This window comes from Colletotrichum acutatum (assembly GCF_030867785.1).
Source record: "Colletotrichum acutatum strain CBS 112980 chromosome Unknown BDZ83scaffold_2, whole genome shotgun sequence".
NCBI lineage: Eukaryota > Fungi > Ascomycota > Sordariomycetes > Glomerellales > Glomerellaceae > Colletotrichum > Colletotrichum acutatum.
In genome coordinates this window covers 701,141-720,016 of record NW_026848996.1, presented here as the reverse complement: position 1 = coordinate 720,016, position 18,876 = coordinate 701,141, and the positions used below count along the sequence as shown (strand labels likewise).

At 55.3% G+C, this 18,876-nt stretch overlaps 7 protein-coding genes across 7 annotated transcripts; 3 read left to right on the top strand and 4 right to left on the bottom strand.

The window, feature by feature from the left end:
- Positions 1-262: 262 nt before the first annotated feature.
- Positions 263-2,306, bottom strand: BDZ83DRAFT_564542 (uncharacterized protein; the record flags this gene model as incomplete). Its single annotated transcript, XM_060503652.1, has 3 exons — positions 263-294; positions 348-2,043; positions 2,097-2,306. The coding sequence occupies 3 exons, from the start codon at positions 2,304-2,306 to the stop codon at positions 263-265; spliced, it is 1,938 nt and encodes a 645-aa protein (XP_060371651.1).
- A 1,574-nt stretch (positions 2,307-3,880) lies between these two features.
- On the bottom strand, positions 3,881-4,160 carry BDZ83DRAFT_746523 (uncharacterized protein; the record flags this gene model as incomplete). The annotated part of the gene is made up of 2 exons (XM_060513283.1): positions 3,881-4,054; positions 4,113-4,160. 2 exons carry the CDS (start codon positions 4,158-4,160, stop codon positions 3,881-3,883), a joined length of 222 nt encoding a protein of 73 aa, XP_060371650.1.
- Positions 4,161-5,378: 1,218 nt separating this feature from the next.
- BDZ83DRAFT_564657 (DNA repair protein) lies at positions 5,379-8,229 on the top strand (the record flags this gene model as incomplete). The annotated part of the gene is made up of 2 exons (XM_060503664.1): positions 5,379-5,420; positions 5,473-8,229. The coding sequence occupies 2 exons, from the start codon at positions 5,379-5,381 to the stop codon at positions 8,227-8,229; spliced, it is 2,799 nt and encodes a 932-aa protein (XP_060371649.1).
- A 187-nt stretch (positions 8,230-8,416) lies between these two features.
- BDZ83DRAFT_598027 (uncharacterized protein) lies at positions 8,417-9,415 on the bottom strand. The gene is made up of 2 exons (XM_060506931.1): positions 8,953-9,415; positions 8,417-8,878 (listed from the first exon to the last, which is right to left on the bottom strand). Exons 1-2 carry the CDS (start codon positions 8,971-8,973, stop codon positions 8,681-8,683), a joined length of 219 nt encoding a protein of 72 aa, XP_060371648.1. The 5' UTR covers positions 8,974-9,415; the 3' UTR covers positions 8,417-8,680.
- A 4,057-nt stretch (positions 9,416-13,472) lies between these two features.
- On the top strand, positions 13,473-15,197 carry BDZ83DRAFT_564551 (N-terminal C2 in EEIG1 and EHBP1 proteins-domain-containing protein; the record flags this gene model as incomplete). The annotated part of the gene is made up of 4 exons (XM_060503654.1): positions 13,473-13,535; positions 13,659-13,682; positions 13,752-14,361; positions 14,431-15,197. 4 exons carry the CDS (start codon positions 13,473-13,475, stop codon positions 15,195-15,197), a joined length of 1,464 nt encoding a protein of 487 aa, XP_060371647.1.
- A 215-nt stretch (positions 15,198-15,412) lies between these two features.
- Positions 15,413-17,801, bottom strand: BDZ83DRAFT_598016 (hsp70-like protein). Its single transcript, XM_060506930.1, has 3 exons — positions 17,417-17,801; positions 17,208-17,334; positions 15,413-17,124 (listed from the first exon to the last, which is right to left on the bottom strand). The coding sequence occupies exons 1-3, from the start codon at positions 17,547-17,549 to the stop codon at positions 15,705-15,707; spliced, it is 1,680 nt and encodes a 559-aa protein (XP_060371646.1). The 5' UTR covers positions 17,550-17,801; the 3' UTR covers positions 15,413-15,704.
- A 50-nt stretch (positions 17,802-17,851) lies between these two features.
- On the top strand, positions 17,852-18,876 carry BDZ83DRAFT_687597 (exosome complex exonuclease RRP40; the record flags this gene model as incomplete). The annotated part of the gene is made up of 2 exons (XM_060511281.1): positions 17,852-18,288; positions 18,346-18,876. The coding sequence occupies exons 1-2, from the start codon at positions 18,091-18,093 to the stop codon at positions 18,874-18,876; spliced, it is 729 nt and encodes a 242-aa protein (XP_060371645.1). The 5' UTR covers positions 17,852-18,090.

Here is an 18,876-nt window from a genome sequence, read left to right as displayed (position 1 = left end):
CTGCCGTTCTCCAGATGCGGATGTGCTGAGCATCTCTTTGGGAACCCTGAGGTTGACCAACCAAAGAACTGTGATGCTTTTTGACCGTACCCTCCCGCCTAATCCCTATTTGTGCAGCTGTCGCTTTGGATAGCCAAGAATCGAATACGATGTAATGCTGCTTCTAACCGCCCGAGAAGCCTAGGCCACAACTTGCGATCCCAATCCGATGACCCGAAGGCTGTCCTTCATACACGTCCCTCGAGCTCGACTAGAGCGTCGCTTACCAGTCGTCGTTGTCGCTTCTCTCATCATCTAATGGCGCATTAGTAACAGTACAATATCAAAACGTGCTGAGCTTTACTTACCACTTCTGCTAACTTTCTCCTTTCTCTTCTGGAGGGCAGCGGCCAGAGCGTTGGCCATATCACCACCACCACCAGGTGCTACGCCGGCCGGAGGCAAGCCGCTTCCATGGGGACCACTGTCACTGCCGCCACCAACTGTGGCACTGCTTCTGTCGCGGATCTGACTCCGGTCTACCTTCTTCAAAGCCCTGATACCACCAGCCTTCTGAATATCTCCCAAAACGGCTGAGCGCGAAGAATCCGGTTGAGGAACAGGAACGCCAGAGGAGTACCCAGAGTCTCGGTTGGGCATAGGGGGTGGTGGGGGAGGTCCGCCCAAGCCTCCCGGTGGTGGAGGTGGCGGCGGCGGGGGAGGTGCTCCTGCTCCGGGAGGCGGCGGAGGAGGCGCAGGCGGCGCATTGTTTAACGGAGGCAGAGGAGGTGCCGGAGGGGCATTGGACGACGGCAAGGGCGGCGGCGGGGGGGCATTCGATGTTGGGAGAGGCGGCGGTGAGGTGGGCAGAGGTGGTGGCGGAGGAGCACTTGATGATGGCAACGGTGGTGGAGGAGGAGGCAGCGGCGGACTGCCAAGCGCCGGGGGTGGCGGCACCGGTCGTGAAGATGGGGGTGGCAACGGCGGTGCCTCTGACGCCGGAGCTTTCGGAGGGAGTGGCGGGCCGTCCGAACGTGGGGGCGGCGGCGGCGGGACAGGTCCTCGACTCGGAGGTGGCGGGCCCTGCCTGGCCCCGGCAAATGCAGGTGGTACACCAAACTTGTGTCCAGCAGGCCTTTCTTCCTCCTGCATTGGCGTTTTGGGTGGTCGCGGTGGAGGCGGTGGCCCAGGGTTTGCTGGCCCGCCACGAATGGCGTTGACTGAACCCCCCAAAGCATGTGCGAGTTTGCCGGCATCTGGTAGGGGAGGCGGTACTGCGAATCGACTCCTCGATGCTTCTGGCGCTGGAGGCTCGCTCGGGGGTGTCGGTTCTCTGTTGACAGCAGGCGTATCTGCTTTTCCAGATCTCCTAGCAGGCGGGGGTGCAGGCGCCGCGCCGCGTCTGGGTGCGGGCGGAGGCGGTGGTAAGCGTGGGCCGTCTGAATGACTTCCTCCTGGAGGAGGCGGTGGAGGGGGCGCTCTTCCGTTTCGAAGTTCAAGGCTATTTGTATGCGGTGCTGGCGGAGGAGGGGGAGGAGGAGCATGACTCCGAGCGCCAGCCATTAGCTTCTCTTGCTCCTCCTTCAAGAACTCGACAATGAACTCTTGGTTCTCCTTGATAAACTCATCCGTCAGTCCCTTATCTCGGAGATCTTGGCCGAAATTCTCCCGCCATTGAGGGTCGAAGGCATCAAGGACAGCGAATTCTGAAGATTTGTGGCCGCCATTCAGGGAAGGCATACGGCCATGTGGCAAGTTCGAGCGCGGGGAGTCGGGAGGGGTAGGCGCTGCGGCATGTCGGCCGCCAAAGAGACCTCCAAGTAGACCATGTTTATGTGCGGCAGCCTGGGAGGCTCCTCCGAATGGTGTCGATCTTGTAGCTCTGCTTGCGTTCTTCTCTCTATCGTCCATTTTCTTCTTGAACTGCTTGGCTTCCTTCTCGTCGGTGAAGGAAAGGCCGGCAAGGCATTCTTCAATCTCAAAGCTGTGGAAATACGTGCGATCTTGATTGTAGCTCCACGTGTCGAATATCTCCTGGTCCCAGATGACACCGCGGTTTCCAGACTGTGAATATGTTAGCCAAAATTGCACGAGGCGCCGTGAGCGCAGTCACTCACTGAAATATCCACCATCTTGAGCCAGTACGTATTGCCGACGAGATCATTTGACAGGACGATGGCGCCCTGGATTCCCGTGTTTGTCCATCTTGCGGGGTTGGGGTAGGCAACGTATAGCCTGGCAACAGCTACAGCTTGGATCTTGTTGGTTTGCTTGGGGACGAAGCGCTTGACCGTCTCCTTGTCATCGTCGCTCAAAATCGACGGCATGGTGGCGGCGGAAAGAGGAGGAGGGGTCGGCGGAGGAGAGGGGAGGGGAGGATGTTCGGTGGGATCGGTTGGGTGAGGTGTCGTTGTTCGTATGTAGTTGAATCAAGGTGGAATTGGAATTGGGACGAGGTGGAGTGGTTGTATGGGTCGTGTGCTTGCAGGAGCCGCGGCAGCAGAGGCAGCAGCCACCTTTGGTCGTGGTGGTTTGGGCTGTACGCGTGTGTAGGTGGTGGAAAGTGGCGCTTAGTAGTTGGTGAATGTGCTGGGCAAACAGACACCTCCTCTTTCGGGATGGCGCTCCGTGAGTTGATCGCTTTCAGTAGGTAAGGTAAGGTAGCAAGGACGACAAGGACCCCGAGAGAAGTCAACCAAGTGCCGTCGCTTGTCGGTGTTGGAGGCAGCAAGGAAAGGTACACTGTATAGTACAGCAGGTAAGGTACAGCTAGTATCGGGACGATGCTTCGCTATGCAATGCGGTATGTGAGGCAGCCACTCTGCGTCCGACAAAAAGCAAGCTGCGTGGGAGAGTGATAAGCTTGTGGTCAAAGATGCCAGAGCTTCCGGGTCCGGGGGCGTTTCATGAAATGTGGACTCGCATCACTCAACGGGGGAACCCTGAAATACCATGTAATTGGGCTTGCGGAAAGGCTGAAGGGAGGAGAGGGTTGTGCCGGGTGAGGGTGAGGATGAGGTCCGGGTGGTTGTATGTGAGATGAAGTGGTGTGCGTGCGTGCAGTTTGCGAATGGGATAATCGGCAAACCTGGGACCTGACCTGACTGAATGGCAGGCGATTGTTGGACTCACTTTGGGACAGAGTGACCGCCCAAAGACACTGGGCTTACGCAGTACCTACCTTACGCAGCCCAGCGGAGGTTGGCGAGTGGGCGCTGGCTGGTCGGGACTCGTAACCGGCCCTGGGCCACGGCGGGCTGGTGGCTGAGTCGTTCGTTTCAGTGGACTTTGGCTGGGATGTTTCCCTCCTTCGGGCACTGCTCGGGCGACTGACTATCTGCTCAGGCCCCGGTCTTCGCTGTCGGGCTGTCCTTCCCGCGTATTGAGCATAGGCACCAGCCACACTATGTTTGCACCGCCACGTGGAACACAGAGGAAGTCTGTCGTCATTGTGGGACGCGCAACGTGCAGCGTACCTACGCTGTAAGGTCGCATCGCTACTTCCGAAGTCACCGGCAACGGGAATGGGCTAATATGGGGATAGAGGCATGCTTTTGATCTCTATCAGATTTCCAAAGTGGAAAACCTCCTCTCTCTGTTCCGTCCTGACCACACTGTATGTGGATCTCTTAAAAAGGTATTGCACGCAGCGTTTCAAACTGTTTACAGCAGCGTGATTTCTGATGGCCAAGGGAACCCAGACCCTACCACAGGTGTCAGCTTATGTGGGATTTTATTCATGAATTTATTGGTAGTATTAAGGTGACTTTATCCACCGACCAATTCCCGAGTCTCCGTACTTGTTAATCCGTTTCCATCGCCGTTTCCCATAGTCTACAATTCGTAACTGGTCATACAAGGCCATGCATCACATCTGATGCTGCCTGATCGTCGTGTGAATTTATTTGTTCAAAGCCTCCGCCTTGGCTCGGCGCTCCTCCTTAGTTCCCTCCTCTTGGGCGTTGAAGTCCTTGGGGACGGCAGGGCCGGGGTGTGCTTGGTGAGCAGCAAACTTGGGGTCGACACCACCCTCCTTGATGGGCTGAGTGCTGAACTCCTTCTCCTTCTCGGAGTTCTAAACAAGACGTCAGATTCGCTGCGGTGGGTGTGTATGAGGGGGAGATGCTACTCACGTCACCCTTGGTGATGTTGTTCACGAGTTCCTTAACCTTGTCGGCCATTTTGAGTGTTGTTTGATTGTTTGATATGTTTGGTTCAAGTGTCTTGGGTAAGTTGGATCGATAGTGTGATGAGCACAGAAAGTAGACATAAGTTGGAGCAGGACGATGGGCTGTTTATAAACTATCTTTACTGGTGGCTTACATGTGAGTTGAGGCAGGTCACTGCGGTACGTGGAAGGTTGCGACGGCCGATGACGTCGTCCCGCCCGCAGAGGGGTAGAGGTAGTCACAACCCCGCGAGCAACATCCCCGCTTACCTGGAAGGCCTCCTATGCAAACACCAGAAGACGTATGTCTTTTTGGTTGTACGATTGGTTCTCTGCGTGTACCGCGCGTAGCCGGGCCCCTCCAGCAGCCATTGATCTTGGCGTGTCTGGATGGGAAGATGCTGGCCAGATGCTGGCCAGACTCTCTGCGCGTCACTGGCGAATTACGTGCATATCACGAGGGCCGCTAACGTGCAAGAGGATGGGACCAAAATCTTGACAGAAGACGGCGGCCTTTCCAGTGACAAGCACGCCATGCCCCATAACCCCACGGTTGCATCTGCCAGTGATCGTTGCCGAGCCTTGTCGATTCGATGCAGTGTTGGCGCTAAGCAGGATTGCTGTTGAAGATCTCAAGATGTCTTGTTTCTGTGATCACGGGGTGATTCTAGGAGCCAACAGGGAAGGAGGGTTATGCCAGTAAAACACAATAGAGTATGAAGACTGAGAATATCGGTCAGCGTTGAAATTCCGCGTACCTAACATTCTCGAGGCACTTGCTTCGAGTAGTCCCGGCTGTGCCTTTGGTAAGTGACTGGACTAACACCTTCGCTGGTACGTTCCAAGCTTACATGTTAGCGTTTGCACCATGTCTTCGTCAGTAGTTTCTTAGACTCGGTTGACGATGGCCACTTCTGAGAGAAGCCAGTGAAGTACAAGGATTTTCTATATGATCTCCTTGTACGAAGGAAAGAGCAGTAACCGAAGTTCGAATAACCATATTTTTTCTTAAAGTTGAATGTCTTGCATGAAGTTGGATGTCGAGAGTGTACAGTGAGAATCGACATTTGACTACTGTACAGAGCGGCTTGACGTACTGTGTGAGGAACTGTATGGCAGTGGCCAGGAACTTTAGTGGTGACCTCAGTCCGGATCCAGTCATAATCGATCCAATGTCTTGAGGTAGCTTCCAACCACACTTGGTGCTGCCCACGGCCAGCCACGATGCACCATGTCAACCAACGCTCAGCCGGTCAAGCTCTCTCTTCCCCTTGTAAGTTCATCATCTTAATTTCGGCGTGTTTCATCAAACTCACTCCTGCCAGGAATACCAACAGAGCCTGTTCCAGGAGCTGCGGAATGAAGATGAGCTCGTCGTCCTCGCCTGTGGGCTGGGGCTCATGAGGCTCGTCACAAACCTGCTTCATTCTTATGATGCCGCAGGAAATAACCTAATCATCCTCGTTGGGGCCGAGGATCGCGAAAACAACTGGATTGGAGAAGCGCTGGCCGAGCATGCTGCAATCAGCCAGTCGCCCAACGCGAGGGGGCTCACGGTCGTCAACACCGACTTCACCAGTGTCGGCGCAAGAGAAAAGATGTACACCCGTGGTGGTATATTCAGCATCACCTCGCGCATCCTTGTCGTTGACCTCCTGACGAATTTGCTCGACACCGAGAAAGTCACCGGCCTCATTGTTTTACACGCCGATCGCGTCGTGGCTACGTCGCTTGAGGCCTTCATTCTACGCATCTATCGACAAAAGAACAAGGCCGGCTTTCTCAAAGCATTCGCCGATAATCCCGATCCATTCTCGACCGGCTTCTCGCCATTGACGACCATGATGAGGAACCTTTTTCTGAGAAAGGCGTCATTATGGCCACGCTTCCACGTTACGGTAGCAGAGTCTTTGGAGGGCAAGAAGACAGCAGAGGTGATTGAGTTGAATATCTCAATGAGCGAGCCCATGCGAGACATTCAAAACGCCATTTTGGAGTGTGTTGAAGTCAGCATCCATGAGCTGAAGAAAGGCAACACGGGCCTGGAGATGGAGGATTGGAACCTCGACAGCGCCTTACACAAGAACTTTGACGTGATCATCAGAAGGCAGCTCGACCCTAACTGGCATAGAGTTAGCTGGAAAACTCGACAGATCGTCAATGACTTGAGCGTCCTTCGGGGCATGCTCTCGTCTGTTCTCTCTCTCGACGCCGTCTCATTCTTGCAGCATTTAGATACCATCCATGCCGCACATTCGCCGCCTCCGGGGTCGACGAGGCAGAACCAGTCTCCTTGGTTGTTCCTTGACGCAGCGCAGACAATCTTTGAGACAGCGCGGCGCCGAGTCTACTCTGCCAGCGCGAAAGCTGCAACAGCAGACGCCAACATTGATTCACTTCGCCCTGTTCTTGAAGAACAGCCGAAATGGGCTTGGCTGGCGGACGTCTTGACAGAGATTGACAACAGCATGCACTTTGACCCACCGGCCCGCGACGATTCCAACGGTACCATTCTCATCATGTGTGGGGATACAAACACCTGCAGACAGCTCCGAGACTATTTGCAAACTATGTATTTCAAGCCAAAGGTCGAGAAGGACCCGAAGAAAGACGACGACGACGAAGACTCAGCCTCAGCAGCGTTCATGATGAGGCGGAAACTGCGTAACTATTTGCGATGGAAACGGGAATTCGCCCAAGTCAACGCTACATTATTTTCCGAAAACCAAAAGGCTCTGAATGGCGCCACTGATCGGAACGGCCAGCGGCTTCGGGGCAAGGCACCATCGAACAAGCGCAGACGCATGCGAGGCGGCGGCATGGCGGGAACAGCCCAGGGGCGAGCCGACAACGGCAGCATCCTCCAATTCTTTGAAAAGCCCACGGATGTCGAAGACCTCATGGCTGAGGTGCAAATCACAGAGGAGGAAGCGGACCAAAAGCCGGAGATTGTCACCGACCCCTTGGAAAACATGGAGGACTTTTTCCAACTGTACGAGATGCAGGATCTGGTCGTCATCCACGCGTACGATGGGGACCAGGACGAGCACGTACTAGAAGAAGTGAAGCCTCGGTATATCATCATGTACGAGCCCGACGCCGCCTTCATCCGCCGCGTCGAGGTCTACCGGTCGTCCCACAACGACAGAAACGTGCGGGTATACTTCATGTACTACGGCGAGTCTGTCGAGGAGCAGCGATACCTGTCGAGCGTGCGGCGCGAAAAGGACGCCTTTACGAAGCTCATCAAGGAGCGGGCGTCCATGTCCCTGGTGATGACGGTCGACCCCCACGGCGCCGAAGACCCGCAGGAGGCCTTCCTCCGCACAATCAACACCAGGATCGCCGGCGGCGGACGTCTCGCCGCCACGGCGCAGCCGCCCCGTGTCGTCGTCGACGTGCGCGAGTTCCGCTCCTCGCTGCCGTCGCTCCTGCACGGGCGGTCCATGATCATCGTCCCCTGCATGCTCACGGTGGGCGACTACGTCCTCTCGCCCAACATCTGCGTCGAGCGAAAATCCATCTCGGATCTCATCTCGTCCTTCAAGGACGGCCGCCTCTACGCGCAGTGCGAGACAATGTTCCAGCACTACAAGAGCGCCATGCTCCTCATCGAGTTTGACCAGAACAAGTCCTTCACGCTGGAGCCCTTTGCCGACCTCTCGGGCAGCCTCAACAGCATCGCGCCGACGAACACCTCGTCGGACCTGCAGTCCAAGCTCGTCCTGCTGACGCTGGCGTTCCCCAAGCTGCGCATAATCTGGTCGTCCTCGCCGTACCAGACGGCCGAGATTTTCGAGTCGCTCAAGGCGCAGGAGGACGAGCCGGATCCCATCGCCGCGGTGCGGGCCGGGCTCGACAAGGATATGCAGGCCGAGGACCAGGCTTTCAACCTGGAGCCGCAGGAGATGCTGGGCGCCGTGCCGGGGATCAACCCCAAGAACATCATGCGGCTCGTGCTGGCGACGGAGAACCTGCGGGAGGTGGCCAACTTGACGGAAAGGGAGCTTGAGCCGATGATTGGGAAGGAATCCGGGCGGCAGGTGCATGGGTTCTTTAACCGTAATGTTCTGGAAGATTAGACTTGTAAAGATCAGATACAGCGCTGTGTTCAGTGGAAGCGAATTCTAGACTTAGTTGTATGATCATTTCGACACATTGGTATGCCGTTGTCACTTGACAGCACGTTGGATTTTTCGGCGTAGACGGCCACCCTTAAGATCGTCCGTCAGTCGATCACGACAGAAGTCAAGGGTTTGTTCACTGTCACAGTGGCACATATCTGTTTGTGGATATCGTGTTATACCATTCAAGCTAAGCTACTGGTATCTGGGTATCGTAAGGAAAAAGAAGAAACTCGTGGGTGGGTATGCTGTCAAAGCTGATATCGCGTCCGCGCTCTTCATTAATCATCCGCGCTCATCTTCTCCATGCTCTCTTCCAGTCATTCGTTTGCACAATCGCGAAATAATTCGAATCGTCGTGGTTCAACCCCTTCCATCTTTCATGATTTTTAGAGACAGAAGGGTCGGCTTAGACGCGACTTCTAGTCGTAGTCTTGTGGCGACGTCCGCCACCGCTGCCGCGACGTCCGCAGTAACCGCAGGTGAGGAAGCTGATGATGATGTTGCAGAAGGAGACGATGCCGCCGATGATGGCGTGGAGGATGCCTCCGATACCTGAGATAACGGAGGTGAGGCAGTTGCCGATGGTCCGGAAGACGGATTGGACCTATTGTATATAAGCAATTAGTTTGGATTCCTTCCATTGTGGGTTGGCTATGGACGTAGGAGTAGATGGCTTACACAAGAGACGACGGCACCCATTTTTGCGGTGTTGTGGTTTTGGTGGGTTGGGAAGTGGTAATTTGTAGAGTTGTAGAGAGAACCTCGACGGGTGTTTGGTTTGCTTGTTGGTGTTTGGCTGTGATGGGATGGTACGAAAAAGCGCTGTAGAGGAAATGGATGAAAGGGTCTTATATACAAACTGAACGCCAAAGCAGTTTGGGAATGCGCAACGTCAAGGCACACCCTTGTGACTTGCCAAACCGACACACCTTACATCACAGCAGAGCGGTGACACCATTACGAAAGTAAGGTACATCCTACATGTTCCCCGTCCCCGCCATCGTCGATTGTCTCTACACCTTGCCAGTAAGGTAGGTACCTCAAGGGTCAGCGGTAAGGCATGGTATCGTATCACACATTACCCTAATTTCCGGGTCGTTTTGACGCTAGGAGAATTGGGGGAGGTGTGGTCTGGGCTGGAGTCTGGGAGTCTGTGGGTGAGGGAGAGAGAGTGCGAGGCGTGCAAGTGCTCTGCTAGCCGGGACACCGCATGGTGACGTCAATGTGGTAATCTCCCGCGATACATCACCTTTTTTTCTTTCCCGTCTATGGTGAGGTAAGGTATGTACTTCCTACCCCAGTCTTTTTCTCAAATGTACTCCCTCGGATTCCTTCAATAGGCGAATTCGGTCAGTGTTGTCTCTAAACCAATCGGTCTAGTGAGGTATTTTCCTATCTCAAATGAGAAGAAATTCGAGACGAGGTGTGTGACCTGCACTGATTGACTGGCTACCCACAAGTAAGCTGCTATCACACACACCCCGACCGCGTCAAGGTTTCTGATCCCCCATCACACGACGACATCTCACAGGACCGGAGCGAATGCGCCGTCCAGAAGGAGCGACCAGTTCGAGTCGTTTGGACACAACGTTGGACTGTTAGGGTGTGAATGGTGCCCGTTTTGGGTGGCTCCCCTCCACACTATCAGTAACCTTACGTTAGCCCGCAGGAAGATTTTCGCTACACGAGTCTGCGTTGAATCGTTGATGAGTTTGATTGCACGTCGGCGTTCATCAAGTCCCATTAAGCTGCGTTGCTCCATCGAATAATTGGAGAAGACATGTCATGGTGCAGTTCGTAACCAGACACCAGAGAAAAGTAGCGCCCCAGCCACAAGCGTTCTGGGCCAAGGAGAAAACGTGGTGGCTGCTGGGCCGTAGCGTAGGTAGCCATTTGTGGCGGTCATTGCGGCTTGTCTCATTTCCCTGCCCTCTCCCTTCCCCCTCCAAACAGGTTCCTGTGAAGAGATGACATCGTTCGTCTGGGCGTTCGGTGTGCGTGCTGTACGAAGTATGGGGATAGGGATGAGAGGGCCATGACGTATGCGGCTCGGGGAATTCCTCTTTCTGCTGGGGGCGGGAACTCGAGAGACTGGGATGTTGATTGAGTTTGTGTGGAGAACTGCACGCCTGCACTGCGTCACACTTCTCTCATTCAGACTCCCTCCCTCTCAGGCTCTCTCTTCCTGTCTCACACAGAGAGAACGCGCTGTTGGGGGCGACAACGGGTGAACGGGTAGCGCGCCCCGGTGCGGCGTGACCTGCTCATCCCGTACCCCAGTCTGAATTCCCTGGCCGGAGGTTCAAACTTTTTAATGAGGCGCCTTTCTCGGGAGGTTTCACGAAGGGTCTGGACTGGTCTTCGAGGCCTGGGCGTTGTGCGTGATGGCTGGGGCTGTCCCGAAATCTCATGATTGTCTCTGAGGTCCTTGCAGTTCTCTGTCCTTCCTTCGAGATGGAGTGTTCATCTTGACGCAGATGTCGGCCTGTTCCGGCAGCATCTAAGGACACACACCCGCTTGGGGAGACCTTGAAAGTGCAGGCCTGCACCCTGGCGATGTTTGGAGACCTTTTGGGAGAAGCGTGACTGGACGGCATCGTCACTGGCTCGCTGTGATGTGTGCCTGGATAATCAGAGTTTAGACATGTCCGCCTGACCCTTGTCCTTTCAAATGCTTCTTTTACGCTCGTCTTCGGGTTGGGAGTCGACTGCCTGCTGGGTCTCGAGAATTACTGAAGCTTTGGTTTACAAAAATTTAGGTTTCTTGAAGGCTTCGGCATGTTTGGGTGGTTTGATCGTGATGTTTCCCGACTAGACTGGGCTTTGGAGTTGTGTCCTGGCGAAGTTCCTGACACATTTATTAGGACCGTCAATCCTTGCCGACCTTTTTGAATTTTCTTGACTTCACTTTGATAAACTCCATTACGCAGGCAATTTCCTTAAAATCCCGTATTGCGTCATTTTTTTTTTCTGGATCGAAATACAATATATTGAGGTGACCGCGAGCTTCAGGAACGGTATGAGCAACGTTTATTTCGAGCCCGTATCGTGTGATTTTGCTTGGAATCCATTTCCCGCTCATCGTTTGTCGCTTATACTCCGTAAAGCCAGAATTAAAGTCCACTATATAGATCCCACCGGTTCGTCTCTGGCAAAAACGGCTAATGAGTTGACTACTTTTCGCAAAATGGCCACTCGTTGCGAGCGGATGCTAGTGATACCGACAAGGCTAGAAAGTGGACCAGGAGAAGCTTGATATGTGGCTCATGCCTCTAACTCATGTCGCGAGATTAAAAGCCGAACGAGGAGTCAACGGGTATTACCTAAGAGGCTGAATGTACTTCATCGATCTAGATCCTCAAGCAATCAAGGTCTTGTTATTAAGGGTATCGCGATATCGAAAGTTGACAGTACGGCGCCTAGGTGTCGATTGTGTGTATCGAGAAGATTTAGGACGCCGTACGCATACTTTGGAGTTCTTGTGGTAGACTACATCACCAACAAAAACAATGATATGGTTAAGAGAATGCAGAATTATCGTGGCCTCCAGTTGATGTTGATCTTGGACGGACATGGAAGGCTTACAGTTCCCAACGGAAGGTTGCAGACGGTGCTCCAGTGTGACTGCATTCCTTGTGCTTGGGTACTGATGGCAATGCCATTGAGAGAGAGGTCTGAGGTGCCGTAACATGACTATGACACTGCGACAACAACGCAACTGGGTAAGAAGGCACTGGTGATATGGGTCCAAGACACTGGTTCAGAGAGGCATCCAATGCAACTTGTCCCGATGTATGGGCCGCAGGGTGTTATAAAAGACGACGAAGTTGATTGTGGCGCAGGCTACTTATTGCTGGACCCGAGGATCCAAATGTGGCTCATTGAAGAACTCGGGCCAGGCACATGCCGCTATAGTGGTTCCGGTATCCGTACGCCCAGGATGCTGGGGCAGGTGGCACTTGACGGAGTTACGTATTCCTTCGACCCTGTCCAAAGTCAAACTCTCTTTCTTTCATCATCAGAAGAGGGAGAGCATCGATACACAAATACGACTTGCTTCACAGCAATTCAACTCTCTGGGCCTTCAAAAATCGTACCAAGCCTTGGATATCTCTGACATCTACGGACAGCAGACCCCTGTTTGCTGAGTCATTCCACCTGTGGAGGATCAATCTGCTCCGTACAGTCTGGAACCCCGAATTCCTGACCACCCCCTGCGCTCTGCCGCATTACATTCAAGCCCATATCTCTCTCGCGCGCTCTCAGCTTTCATTCTATCGACGCCCGCGGACGGACGACGCACTGTCAGATAAACAACGATTGGTCGCTGACCTCGCATGCAATCTCAAGCCTTTCCTTCAGCGGATAATTCAGGAAGACGTTTGGACTCAGCGGCACGGCACCAGCATCCCGTTATCTATTAGCCGTACCTACTGGTGATCTGCCCCTCTCACAGCTCCTCCAGCACCGTATTATCCGGCTGTCCCGAAACGAAACCGAGCGTCGCTGACAAGAAGGGACAAGTCTCTTCGTGTTTGTTGGACTTTCCTGCGCGCCTGCGTCTGCGATTGCGACTGCGACTACGACTGTGTATGTGTGTGCCTTGCCTGCCCTTGCACACTACCATCTGCCTGCCTGTCCGCCCGCGCACTCTTACATACCTTACGGTGTCTACCTCCGAAGGCGCGCGGTCCTCATCAGAGGTAGCAGGTATCATTAACTTGTTGGCCCCGACGGAACCCAACCAGCCATGCCTTCCATGAAACATGGCTTCCTTAAGTAAGCCTCTGTTTGCTCCTTTCTCCGATTTGTTCTCCTCCATCATCCGTCCCATGTCGAGCTGATTTTTTGCCGGCGTTGTTGTCCTTATTGTATCTTCCTTATTTCACCTAAACATACCTACGCATTCCTTGTGACCACGTGGTTTGCCTAGCCCTCTGCTCACCTGTACCTCACATGAGGCTGAGATCTCACTGAGACAACCCCAGAGAGAGCTTGGTGGCATTGTCTTTTCACGTCCAGCCCTACCCATCCTATTCGTTTTTGCTGCGTAATCAACAACCTCACCATTCCCATGTCTCTCCCTTGAAAGCACCTCTTGTTGGGGCCCGGGGCTTTTCGGTCCCGCCTCATTTTGCTTTTACTCTTGTCTCCGTCATTATCATTTGCGCTGAGCGTGAGCGAATCACTCGCTCAAAATGAGTCCCCTCAAAAGCATGGCTAACGGGGGCTTCCTGCCCACAGTCAATAAGAACAGAAAGGTAATGCCTCCTCTCCGCGCCCACCATCCTGCCGTGGGAAAGTCAATTCCCAAAAGCGGAGGATGTGCGCCGTTGTTGGTGACCACTCAGTGAACCGGTTTGAGCTAACGTTACTTGACGCAGCCAAAGTTTGAGCTACATCTAAAGGTGTGAGCCCCTCTTGACACGGCAGTTGCTGCATCTTGGCGAAGAACATCTTATTGACAAATCTTCCAGATATTTGACTTGAACAATGTCCCGTTGGTATCAGGGACGTCGATAGTAAAATGGAACCTCGCACACTCTATCCACGCCGAGCACCGCGGCCGCACACCGCAATGCCCGATCTCCAATCACAAGGTTGAGTATAACTACTCCAAGGTCGTCAGCCATATCCGGATCAGTATCGACAAGAACAACAACCTGACCGAGTGTCCCGTCGAATTTGAGGTCCTGCAACAGTTCCCAGGCAGCGGCAGGGAGGAAAAGATCTCACTCGGTATCGTCAAGCTCAACCTCAGCGAGTACGTGGAGGAAAGCGATGGCCTTACTCGCGAGAGCGCTAGTTTCGACCGCGGTCACTCGCGCAAGCGAAGCAGCGGCACCAGCCAGAGCCCAATGTCGACGAGGGCGCCGGCGCTGGACGATCCAGATGTCGAAGATGGCATCGTGAGGCGGTATCTTATGCAGGAAAGCAAAATCAACAGCACATTGAAGATCGGCATTTTGATGATGCAGCTCGATGGCGACAAGAACTACTCTGCGCCTCCTTTGAAGACTGCACCCGTATTCGGCGGGATTGCCGGTATCATGGCGGGTGAAGCAGTTGAGCAAGATGACGCTGGACGTAAGTCTTCCACTGTTCTCTAGATTTGCGCTTCTTGGCGGTCCATCTCATACTAATATCTCTCCCAAGAGCTTCCCACAATGGCGAAATCCAGGGACGCCTCCGAAGTGCAGGATATGTACCGCCGCGCCCTCGCTGCCTCCTGGTCCTGCCAACCCGGCGAGCTTCCCGCCGACCAGTGCATCGAAGACATCTTCTCCGGCGGCGACGGCTGGCAGGCCGGACGCACGGGACGCACCGGCAAGAAGACGGCTACCTTTGACCTGGACAACGGCGGATCTCTGAGCTCCGACGAAGGCGGCATGAACGGCACTCTCCGGCCCTCGGACTTTCGCAAGCTGGAACGGAAGCAGCAGCAGCAACACCAACACCAACAGCTACTAGACCCGCCTCAGCAGGATCACTTACACCTGCACCGCCTGCACAACGGCCACCGCCACCACTCGCGTAACAACAGCGGCTCCAGCGACAGGAGCATGAGGAGCTTGCGAAGCATTAAGAGCATGGCCACAATCGTTACGGGCCGTGGTGATGCGGCGAGCAGCACCGCCGGCGCGAGCAACGTTGCTCGTCGCGGCTCACATAGCCGGACCAGGGGCCGGGACGATGACCAGCGTCTAGGAGTTGGAGGAGGTGGTGGCGGCGGTAACGGAGGGGGTATCAGTGCGCGCGATTACGGGCGCTCCAGGAGCCGCAGCGGTAGCATGGTGAGCTTGGCCCCGACGATGGGCAGCAGTGATCGCGGGCGTGAGAGTTCGAGGAGGAACAGGGAGCTGGAGGAGTTTGACGTCCGTGATGACCTCGTCGCGTGGAGGTTGCCTGGTGCTGTCACATGAAAAGGGGGCAGTGCGATGTGATTTAAGGACCGTTTTTGCTTTTCGTCTCCTTGTAGCAAGGTGTTTTGTGGGCAGGCGTACATTTTATCTTCTTGCATAGCTCCTCCCCCTTTTCCAAAAAAAAAGTCAAATTCTGGTGGCGATCGCGTTGTCACATCTTATTTCAAATACGCAAATATGTTCAGGAAAAAAACGAAAAGAGTTCATTAACAGCATTTCGTTTTTCTACATCTCTTCTCCCCAAGACTAACTCGCCTACAAAAAAGCTCGCTATCTATAACCTCCTTTTTTGTCTCTATGTTCCGGGGTGTCATTTCCTTATTCAGTCCATCCCTTCCCGCCGCCACAGATCTATAAAAAAGAAAAAACGGAGCTGTGTTGCATTTTACCGAACCGCTCCTTTCTTTTTACGCCTAGCCGTGGGCGCGCGCCTGTTTCATCTCATAGGCAAGTCGTTACTGGTCGGTCTCTCTATTTTGTTTGTTTTCAATAGGGACGATAACCACTTCAAGGAGCGCTGATGGTGCCGCGGACACCGCCCTTGCCGCCAACCTCTCTCGCCGTTATCGTGACGCCCAAATCGGCGGCGACGTTGATGGTGACCTCGACCTTGGCGCCCTTGCTGACGCCGCGGACGGCGGCCTCGGCGAGGGTGGGGCCGACCTTCCAGACCTTTTCGCGGATGTCCTCCTCCTCCTCGTCGGAGAAGTCAGAGTCGTCCTCGTCGTCGGCCTCGGGCTTGGCGGCCTTGGGCTCGGGCTTGGTGACCTTGATGTGGGCGCCACCCTCGACGATGCGGACGAGGACGTCGCCTCCGTCCTTGGGCGCGGCGATCTTGACGGTGCGGCGGGCGGGGACGGCGGTCTCGGCGGGGACGACGGGGACGAACTCGTCGTTTGCGCCGACGACGCCGATGGCGTTGGCAATGTGCTTGACGGTGGTGACGGCGGCGTGGGTGCTCTGGTCAATGTCCTCGGCATCGTACTCCTGGATCAGGGAGGCCTGGAGAGCGGCGCCGCGGGCGAGGAGCTCCGAGGGGTTGATGGCGTGGGCGACGGTGGAGGGGGCGATGACCTTTGTGGACTCGGGGAAGAGCTGGGAGAAGTTGGAGGCGATGCGCGGGGTGTGGGCAGTGCCGCCGGCAACAATGACCTCGTCAATGTCGAGGACGTCGAGCTCGGCCTTCTTGACGACTCCCTCGACGAGGCGGTTGAAGCCGTCAAAGACCTTGCGGGCGACCATCTCGTAGCGTAACCGGTTGATGGTGGACTGGAAGTCGACGCCGTCGGCGAGGGACTCGACGCTGAAGCTGGCGTTGTTGCTGAGGGAGAGGGCGCGCTTGGTGGACTCGGACTCGGCCTTGAGCTTGGCGAGGGAGCGGGCGTTCTCGCGGGGGTCGGTGGTGTGCTTCTTGATGAATTCCTTGGCGAAGTAGTCGATGAGGACCTGGTCGAGGTGGGAGCCGGAGAACTCGTAGTCGTGGGCGGTGGCGAGGACGGTGTACATGCCGCCGCGGGAGGCGACGACGGCCACGTCGGAGCGGGTGCCGCCCAGGTCGGCGACGACGACAATCTTGTCCTCGATGACGGCCTCGGGGCGGGCGTCGTAGGCGAGGACGGCGGCGATGGGGTCGGAGATGACCTGGAGGACCTCGAGGCCGGCCTCCTTGGCGGCGGCGACGAGAGCCTCCCTCTGCTTCTCGGTGAAGTTGGTGGGGACGGTGATGACGGCCGAGGTGACCTTCTGGCCCAGGTAGTCGCTGGCGGAGCCGACGAGGCGGCGGATGTAGCGCACGGCGGTCTCGTGGACAGAGACGGTGGAGGGCTCCTCGGCGTCCTCCTTGTCCTTCACTGAGAAGGAGACGGTTCCGTTCACGTCCTGGGGGTGGGCAGAGGCGTGGTTGTGGGTGGGGTCGATGGACTTGAAGCTGTTGGTGAGATATTGTCAGTTCAAGGCGCTAGGCGGGAGGTGAAGAAGGTAGAGTGTCATAGGGAAAGGGTAGAGCCATACTCCTGTCCGAGGAAGTCCTTGAAGTATGCGATCGTGTTGGTGGGGTTCCTGATGAGGAAGGCCTTGGCCTGCTGTCCGTAGTACTCGTCTCCATCAACGTAAGAGAGGATGGTGGGAATTTGACGGTCTGCCATGATGATATATGTCAGCGGTTTACTCTTCTTCTATAACCAAGAGCCGTGCTTCCCCTCCCCGAGAGAAGAACTCACCTCCGTCCTCGTTGGCCATAACCTCGGCCTTGTCATCCTTGGTGTATGCGATGGAGCTGTTGGAGTTGCCAAAGGTGATACCAATGACGGTGCGGTCGCCCGGCGCGGGCCGCGAGTCACCGTTCGTAGCCATTTTGTGTGTATGTGTGTGTGCGTCCGGAAAGACGTATGTATGTGTGCGTATATTCGTGGTGGAGGGGGGGGGAGGCGACGATGTGAGGAGTCGAGAAAAAGCAGGGGGGTAGGTATTTGTTGAACTTTTGGTACCACGACTCCAGTAGAGATCTCGAAGGAAAGGAATGTTTTCAATGGTGGTGGGTGGTGGATGGTGGGGGTTCCTCTCTCAAAGGCCAACTGCGAAATTTTGGGCAAGGGGAAAAAAAAATTCCCACGTTCGCTGTCGTCCATCGCGGTGGGGCCCTGGGTTCCCCACATGTCCCATCAGCCGTATCCCAATCAAATTCAATTCGCTGGGGGAGCCATCACCGCAGACACAAAGTGCCCCGCCAAAGCTTTCGACATTCAGTGACCGCTGCTATTGCTGCAAGGCTGAAATCGCAGATAGCAGCGCTGAAGGCGAAAAAAGTACTTGGCGCTCGCTCGCATCTGACGATTTCAATTCAACATCACCACCCAAGATCGTTCTTGACGGTACAGCGAAGACTCTCTCGACCATGGCCTCCGTCGGCCCTTACGTCCTCCCCGGCGACGAGATCGACCACTCCCTCATCCCCTCGCATCAGAAACTTCCCCTGCGCCTCGGCCCTGGCCTCCGCCATGTTCCTCCCAGGCAAATAGTGCCCACCATCGCCGGCAAGCTCGTCACAGATCGCAAGAAGAACTCGATATGGGTTGAGCAAACAAGTGGAAGGGTACGATACACATCCCCACATGTTCTGCCATTCAAAAAATTGACAATGATCAAACAGTATATACCCGCCGTAGGCGACCTCGTCGTCGGCACCGTCCAGCGCACCGCCGCCGAACTCTACTACGTCCTCCTCGCCGACTACTCAACACCAGCCATGCTCCCCCAACTCTCCTTCGAAGGCGCCTCCAAAAAGACGCGCCCCCAACTCGCCGCCGGCGCCCTCGTCTACGCCCGCGTCACGCTGGCCAACAAGCACATGGACCCGGAACTCGAATGCGTCTACCAATCCACCGGCAAGAGCGACGGCCTGGGCCCCCTCGTGGGCGGCATGCTCTTCGACATCTCGCTGGGCATGTCGCGGCGCCTTCTCATGCCAAAGACGACGGATCTCGTCGTGCTCGAGGAGCTGGGCGCCACGGGCGCGGCCTTCGAGACGGCCGTCGGCCGCAACGGCAAGATCTGGGTCAACAGCGAGAGTACCAAAGTCATCATCGCGGTGGGAAGGGCGATCCAGGAGACAGACCAGCGTGGTCTCACAATCGATCAGCAGAAGAAGCTTGTGAGATCGTTAATCAAAGATTTGAGTTAA